This window comes from Scomber scombrus, chromosome 18, assembly GCF_963691925.1.
Source record: "Scomber scombrus chromosome 18, fScoSco1.1, whole genome shotgun sequence".
Classification (NCBI taxonomy): Eukaryota; Metazoa; Chordata; class Actinopteri; order Scombriformes; family Scombridae; genus Scomber; species Scomber scombrus.
This window is the reverse complement of record NC_084987.1, coordinates 6,325,247-6,333,645: the sequence shown is the minus strand read 5'-3', so window position 1 is coordinate 6,333,645 and position 8,399 is coordinate 6,325,247. Positions and strand designations below refer to the sequence as shown.

Below are 8,399 nucleotides of genomic sequence, written 5' to 3'. Positions count from 1 at the left end.
AAGCCAAGAGACATTTGTTGTTGAGTGGACGAGCACAGACAATCCCTTGCACACAGCTTTTTGAGTGTCATATAAACCACCCCTTCGCTCTCCCTTTTTGTCCCTTTCACTGCCTGCCACCCTCCCTTCTTTCTGCCCCACCCTGTGGCCTCTCTGCTCTGGACTTGGGGTGGGGGTGTGTGTGTGTGGGGGGGTTTGCCTGCTTCTATAAAAGCCCAGTTTGTGCCCTGAGCGAGCTTCATTTCCCATCATGGAGAGTCAGAGAGTCCAGTCCTCTTACAGGAGGCGTTTTGGGTTCACAAGCTCCAGCAGCACAGGGGTCAGAATTGGGAGCCTTTCCTCAGGCCGCTACTCCTGGCATGGCACCCCTCGCACCCTAACCCACTCCAGCCCCGTCTCCCGGCTCTCCCTGGGCTCCACCACCACGGCCCTGCTCGCGGGGAGCACAGGGGACCGGCTGGACTTCTCAGCCGACTCCCTGATGAAGTCCCAGTTCAAGGAGATGCGCACCAGCGAGAAGGTTGAGATGATGGGCCTGAACGACCGCTTTGCCAGCTACATCGATAAGGTGCGGCTGTTGGAGCAGCAGAACAAGGTGCTGGTGGTGGAGCTGAACCAGCTCAAGGGGAAGGAGCCCAGTCGCCTTGGAGACATCTACCAGGAGGAGCTGAGGGAGCTGAGAAAGCAAGTGGACAGCCTCACCTCCGGCAAGGCCCGTCTGGAGATAGAGAAGGACAACCTGGCTGCAGACGTGAGCACGCTCAAGCAGAGGTAGGAGGGAACTGGGTGGAGGATCATGCACTTTGTAGTCAGACCACTCCTCTGTGTCTATTCTTAACTCTTCTTTTTCCTCTCTAGATTGTTCTGTGCTCTCTTGATTGTACTTTTTAATGATGAAAGAGCATTTGTGTTGCAGTTGGCACTCATTAAACTTATCTGAAGTTTCTCTGGAACTGAATATCAACTGAGTAGCTACAATTTTGTAAGTGATAAAAGTAGAAATATAATGTATAAACACTTTATTAGGGTTACAAACTGTAACCAAAGAACTTATCAACAACTCTAAATGAACTTAGAAAAAGACAAATAACAGATATAGAATATAGAAATAACAGTACACTGCTTCCTGAGTCGTCCCTTCTTCTATATAATTTGGGTTTTATACACTGAATTTCAATATTTATGTGTGCAAAAGTGTTTTTGTTTGCAACAGTTTTGCATCTCAGTGGTTCAAAGCAAGTAAACGTATTAAAGTATTAACGGTTGCTCACAAATTCAGCAGCTTTTGGCCAATTTGGCTTCGATTCAACCTTGATGCTGCTGCACACTTGGTTGGTTTGGTTTTGCAGCTTAGGACCAGAAATGTAAACTCATTGCATAGCAGGATTTCTTTCTTTTTTCTTTAATTACAGATGCATTTATATGCAGATTTGGTTTTGTCTCTTGATTCGTTGGAATGCAGACCACTGTGCGCTGCCCGAGCTTTACTCCTGGATCCCTCTTTACAAACTTGATCCTGACTGAAACCCCTCGTCGCCATTGAGCGAGTGTGGAGGAATGAAGCACACACAATGGTCGCCCTCCACAAAGGGAGCAAACAGCCAGGCAGATGTTCTCTTCTTCCCGTTACTCCAAAAAAAACACTGATTCACTGATTCACTCCTCATGCAACGCCTTTTTAATTTTTTAATTTAACATGCACATGTGGTATGAATCTATAATTTAATTTAGACTGGAGAACAAGTGATTGAAAGTCTACCTCTGACTCCTCTCCAGCCTCTGATTACCACGCAGCTGCTGGTTCCCTCCTCAAAGAATAGAAAGTGAATACTGATGGCCTTGGCCTAGTGGGTCAAAGGTTACTTTTGTGATGCCTTTTAAACTTTTCCATTCAGTAAACACTGCATGAAGCCGTACAGATGTTACCCCCCAAAGTCTGAGCATTTATGTTTCTATTTCTATGTGTTTGTGTGTGTGTGTGTGTGTGTGTGTGTGTGTGTGTGTGGCAGATGGATTGCAAGGTGGTGCGTGTCAGCGTGCGAAGGGTTTGAGGCTGAGGATGGATCTTTTGTGTGTTGTTGTGTGTGTGTGTGTGTGTGGTTGTGTGTGTGTGCTGGATCCCGTGGGAAAGGCCTCTGACTGTTAGGTTGGAGTGAATGTGTAATGATGCGTAAGCTGCCCTTTCAGCTGAGCCCCAGTCGTCCTCTGCAGCACGGGGAGCAGCACTGAAACTCAAGCAGTAAAAATCTGATCAAAATGCTTGGAATGTGTTTCAATCCCCACAGCTGGACTCTTTTTTTAAAAAAAATGCAGAAATAGCCCTTAACTGTGTGCCTTTTCTCTCTCTTACTGAACCACAAAGGAGCTGTCACTGCTATCATGCATTATACAGCAGCTAAACTGGACATTATATTAGGCTGTTTCAATGAAATCTTTAAAAGATATTAAATATAACATCTGCAAAATATTATAGCAAATGTGCTTAACCCTTACTTACTGTTCATATTCTTATTCTCATATTTAGTCTCAACACCAATTCACATTCATCAGTCATTAATAAATGTAAAAGTAATCCTTAATAAAGTTGTCAGAGAGTGTATTGTATTCATTCATGGAAAACAGACATTCACAAATCACTATTTTTACAACTCTTAAATGTAAAAATGGGTCAAATTTCACCCTGAATGCTATGTAAGGGTTATTCAAAACAAGACTTTTTGCATGTTGCAGTCATTTACTAACAGTAGTAGTTTATTATGCATCATAATCAACTTGAGGTGCTTCAATTTCAAGCTCTGACTCCTTTTTGTGTCTCGTTCAGGTTGCAAGAAGAGATGGGCATCCGACAGGATGCAGAGAACAGTTTGAATACCTTCAGACAGGTAATTCTGTTTCCTGGACTCGTGATTTAAACAATTTATACATTCAGTATGTCTGACTGTCTGTGCTCATTCGTCTGTGCACCTCTTTCTTGGTATAGGATGTGGACGAGGCGGCTCTAAACCGTGTCCAGTTGGAGAGGAAGATCGATGCCCTGCAGGATGAGATACACTTCCTGAAGAAGATTCACGAGGAGGTAAGAATGAAATTAATAACACACTTGACTCATCTTTTAACTACAGCTTTACCCTTGTCATCACTTCTTCTTTTTTCACTTTTATCCCCTTCGTTCCTCTCTCAGGAGCTGCGTGAGTTCCAGGAGCATATCATGGCTCAGCAAGTGCATGTTGACCAGGATGTGTCCAAACCGGACCTGACTGCTGCTCTGAGAGACATCAGAGTCCAGTATGAAACTATGGCCTCTTCAAACATGCAGGACACGGAGGAGTGGTACCGCTCCAAGGTGAGAGGACTCAAAAATAGTCTGTTATGAAACTTGGTGTGCTGAGAATTAGAGAAATACATATACAAATGACCTTAGTTTTAATTTTCATGGTCCTTGTGAGGAGATACAGGCATGTAAAGCCAATACAAATGTGTAAAAAAAAGTGTAATTGGAGAAAATATATTGTCTATTTATGAAGTATTTACTATGCAAGGCGTAGAAATAAAAGCAAATTATGAAAATCATGATCACACGTACTTACAGGCTGTTGGGGTGTTTGTGTTTGTGCACAGTTTGCCGACCTGACAGATGCAGCCAATCGTAACGCAGAAGTTCTGCGTCAGGCCAAGCAGGAGGCCAATGAATACCGCCGTCAGATCCAAGTGGTGACCTGCGACCTGGAGGCTCTCCGTGGGACAGTAAGTCCACCAAATCACAGAAAACACAGTGTATGCCAGAATATTGTCTAATAATCAGAGAAAAAATACAAAATGACAACGCTGTGTGAAACCCTGTTACTAGTGACACATTTCTTTTGTCATGTTGGCTCTATATTCTATAACACATTGAAATGAACCCTTTTATGCATACATTATGATAACCTCAGTTAGGATTTTTTAACTAATTTTAAAAATGTATTTCTCTTCAGGCATGAAAAAAAAATTGAACATCATCAAATTACATTACATTATAATAGCATTATTGCAGATGAAATAGTAGTGTATGGGATGTCGCACTAGTGTCCACTGCAGTGGCTGAAGTGCAACTATGCCAACCAAAACTATGCATGCATATGAAAACAGCTTTTGAACAGCTGTCCACTGTAGTGACCACTATGCGTGAAAGGGTTAAATAAAACAATGAATATGAGTTTAAAGGGTTCAGCTGAGACCATTTACATCCACATCAGGTGACAAGTACACTGACTGTCATCATTTGTAGTGAATGGAAACATAACATCATATTATTTCATATTTGGTGGCAAATAGTTTACAGTCACTGTTTGTCTGAAGTCTACGACACACAGACATCATTAGTTGCTCTCTTCACGACTTGTTTCTAACCTTCAAGTGAAACATCTGCTCAGATGGATTGAGGTCATGTGACTGACTCTGTTTGCCCCAGAAAACAAACAACTGTGATTAATCTTTTATATATGAGAGACAATCATACATTTGTCTCTGTGAAGTGACCATGTATACAAAAATCCCATTCAAAATACTGGAGGACTATATGTGTATCTTTTTTTTTTAAAGGTAAAAAACCTACACTATTTACTTAATATGGATGTTGTCAAGAACACAAACATCCTTATAGCAGACTTCAACCTTATCACCAATCATTTCTTCATTTCAAAGCCAAAAAGTTTGTTGTGAGGCCCTTATTTACCCTTCAAGCATACATGGTCGTACTTCGGTCTATTACAAAATATAATTTGCAACATTTATGGTAATTAATTTATCTTTAAAGCTATTTTCCAAGCAAAAACGCCAAATATTCACAGGTGCCATCTTCCTAGATGTGAATATTTGCTAGTTTTCAATGATAGTGAAGTCAAAATCTCTGGGTTTGTGACTGTTGGTTGTGCAGTAAACTAATCTGAATATGTCAACTTGTGCTTCAGGGAACAATCATGTGCTTCAGTGGTGAAAATATCTAGCTAATTTGTTATTTATCTGACATTTTCTAGACCAGACAATTAACTGAGAAAATAAGTGGTGAAAATATCAAGTCAATTTGTCTTTTACCAGATTACAGTGACCCAAATGACATGGAGTAAACTGGTCTCTTTTAGCAGTAATAAAGCAGCAGTAGAAGTGGTAGTTGTATTAGCACTGGTATCAATAACAGTAATAATAGTTGCAGAAGTAGACAATGTAACTACCAGGATAGTAGATGTGGTGGCATCAGTGATAGTAAAACTAAAACTGTTGGCAGCAAAGTTCCTTTAGTTCCTTTAAACTAGTAGATCATTAATTATAATAACAATCACTTAATTAAATAGCACCTTTCATACAATAAATGCAGCTCAAAGTGCTTTACAACCAAAAGAAAAGAAGACCAAAAGGAAATAGGGAAAGAAAAAGAAACATTAATGTAATATAAGATGGAAAATACAAATAGCAATAATTTCAAAATAGTAAAAAATAGCACAGAGTAAAAGTGGCTAAAAATAGAATAAATACAATATATAAAATCCAGTTAAATAAAACAATTTAAAAGAAGTAGCAGAAGTAGTAGAAGACACAGCGCTTCTGTGTGGAGAAGATTGATAGGAAAGTTAGCTAAAGGCTAAAATGAAGAGGTAAGTTTTTAGCTTTCTCTTGAAAATATTTAGAGCTGCTTCCTTAATATCTAAAGGTAGTTTGTCCCATAGTTTGTTCGGTTGTTCCTGGAAACCTCCAAAAAACCAGCATCATTAACAGAAACCTGAGTGACCTGCAGTCCTCTACATCAGATGCAGGTGCTCATTACTCTTGTCTTGTCTGCGCTCCTTCAGAACGAGTCTCTGGAACGTCAGCTGCGCGAGATAGAGGACCGCTTCTCCATGGAGACGAGCGGTTACCAGGATACGGTGAGCCGCCTGGAGGATGAGACCCACGCGCTGAAGGAGGAGATGGCGAGACACCTGCAGGAGTACCAGGACCTCCTCAACGTCAAACTGGCCCTGGATATCGAGATTGCCACCTACAGGAAGCTGCTGGAGGGAGAGGAGAGCAGGTGAGATGCTCGACGAGGCTGTTTGACGTTAAAACAAACCGACAAATGTAAAGAAATAATGTTGGTAGATATTAATGCTTGTCATTTCTCTGTTACTGCAGGATCACTATTCCAGTTCAAAGCTTTTCCAACCTGCAGTTTAGAGGTCAGTATCAAATTCAGCTGCGAAGATAAGTCGATTAATCAATTAGTTGCTAAATATTAAATTAATCACCAATTCCTTTGATGGTTTATTAATTGTTGTGAGTCATTAAAACAAAATGTCTCTGGTTCCAGCTTCTAAAATGTGAATATTTGCTTTTCTTTAGTCCTCTATGACAGTAAACTGGGATATTTGGGGGTTGTGGATGAGACAAGACATTTGGAAGACCATGATCGATATTTTTTGACATTTTATAAACCAAACAATGAATCAATTAATCGATATAATGATTGACATATAAATTGATAATAAAAACAAACAGTAGTTGCAGCCTTAGTATCAAAAGTGAGCTTATTTTGACTCATGTCTTTTGAAATTTTATGCCCATTAGAAGTCATCCCGAGGGCACTATGAATCAATTGTCTATCGTTGACTAATCTAAGTATTATTTTTGTTTTGTCTATGAAACTTCAGAAAATAGCGAAGAATTACAGTTTTATAATTTTCCAAAGTCCAAAGTGACGTCAAAACAAGCACCAAATCCTCACATTTGAGAAGCTGAAACCAAACATTTTTACTTGTCTAAATGTCTAAAATGATTATTCAGTCATCAAAATAGCTGCCAATAAATGTTCTATCTGTCAACTAATCAATTACCCCAATAAATACACTGTGTATTAAAACACTTTCAGGGGGAATTCTGTCAATAGTTTTGCAGATGTTTTGTCATGAAAAGTGTTGACAGATGTTTTTAAGTTCCCCAGTTTAATTTCTCCATTTTTGGGTCACTCCTTATGTGATCTCTTCCAGTAAAAGATGTTGTATGTGGCCTTTCGAAACAAAGGATAATAAACTACCATTTCTTGGACTGCACTGCACTAGTTTTAATTTTTGAGAGTGTGATTTTAAAAGAAGATGAGGTGCAGGAGAGGTCAGAAAAACACCATGTGGTTTACAAATAATGTCCACCCCACCTTCAAGAAACACAGTAGTTTAAAACCTTAATATACTTAGACTAAAAACATACTGACACATCTGTGCACATATACACATGCAGACATATAGTATATAATAACAACAAAAGTAACAGTGATAGTAATAATGACGATAAGATAACAACAGCATTAATTAGAGCTACTGTTATACTGCACACACTTTAGTTAGAGTTATGAGTTTCGGTTAAATGAAGGCTTTCTTTCCTTCTTTTAAATACAGATAATGTTGAGTATGTTTCACTTAAATACTGTTTCACACAGGAACATATTCCTCTTTCTTGTCGAATATGAATGAAAATGAGAGTTCAGATTAAAGTAAATAGTTAGAGATAATAGGAGGCAGATTACTTTTTCACATCCTCTTTATAGATTGTTAATAATTGCAGTTCTTTCTTTCCTCCGTTCATCTTCTTTTAGAAACTAATCTGGAAAGTAAAATGCCAGAGCCCCACGTGAAGAGGAGCATCCTGGTACGAACTGTGGAGACCAGAGACGGGGAGGTATGTGCTTTTAAAAAACAACAACAACAACAAAACAGCACAAAACATAAATCACTTACACTGAAACAGGTCAATCTGCAGCCTGCACCTCCCTCTCATCTCCTCTGGAGGGCGATATCGAGCCCATCTGCAGGTTTTCAAACACACAATGACTTTGCCTCGGCACACCTGATGCCATTTGCTTCCCTTAAAAAAAAACCTCACTAGGGATTTGCCCCCTTTTTTTCTCTATTTTTAACCCTGGTCTCTTTTTCTTTTCAGATCATTAAGGAATCAACCACTGAACACAAAGATCTTCCTTGAGGGTTTTCACGACCAGCTCTCCAGATCTGGTCCTCATTGACCCCCACCCCTCCCATCCCTCCCCAAAAAAGCTGCATCCACTTTCTTTCCTTTCATCAGAATCACCGGCAGGCTCATTTCTTTACTGCCCTAAAACCATAATATAACCACTTCCTATGTGCTCTCATTAGAAATTCTGCCAAATGTCCATGTTTAGCTTTTTTTTGTACAGCTCCACCTTTTTTTATTATTTTAGCTTGAGTTGGAAATGTAGCCCAAAGGTTTGTAGCTTGTTCCAGTTAAATCTTACTGGGAAATGACTGGTAACCTGTTTAATTCTAGCTCAGACTGACCCAGACCAGATTATTATTTTTAGTGTTGTTTCTAAGTAGGTGCCATAGAGGAAGTATAGGACTACGTAGCGAGGAGGTGGA

At 39.8% G+C, this 8,399-nt stretch overlaps 1 protein-coding gene across 1 annotated transcript; it reads left to right on the top strand.

The window, feature by feature from the left end:
* Nucleotides 1-250: 250 nt before the first annotated feature.
* gfap (glial fibrillary acidic protein) lies at nucleotides 251-7,986 on the top strand. The gene is made up of 9 exons (XM_062438111.1): nucleotides 251-771; nucleotides 2,822-2,882; nucleotides 2,981-3,076; nucleotides 3,182-3,343; nucleotides 3,619-3,744; nucleotides 5,826-6,046; nucleotides 6,148-6,191; nucleotides 7,601-7,683; nucleotides 7,945-7,986. Exons 1-9 carry the CDS (start codon nucleotides 251-253, stop codon nucleotides 7,984-7,986), a joined length of 1,356 nt encoding a protein of 451 aa, XP_062294095.1.
* Nucleotides 7,987-8,399: the final 413 nt, after the last annotated feature.

What these genes read in the sequence shown, in the direction of transcription:
- gfap (XM_062438111.1), top strand. Translation starts at nt 251, where the DNA reads ATGGAGAGTCAGAGAGTCCAGTCCTCTTACAGGAGGCGTTTTGGGTTC. An exon ending in TGAAGAAGATTCACGAGGAG is followed by an intron (nt 3,077 to 3,181) that starts GTAAGAATGAAA and finishes TTCCTCTCTCAG; the next exon opens with GAGCTGCGTGAGTTCCAGGA. An exon ending in AGGAGTGGTACCGCTCCAAG is followed by an intron (nt 3,344 to 3,618) that starts GTGAGAGGACTC and finishes GTTTGTGCACAG; the next exon opens with TTTGCCGACCTGACAGATGC.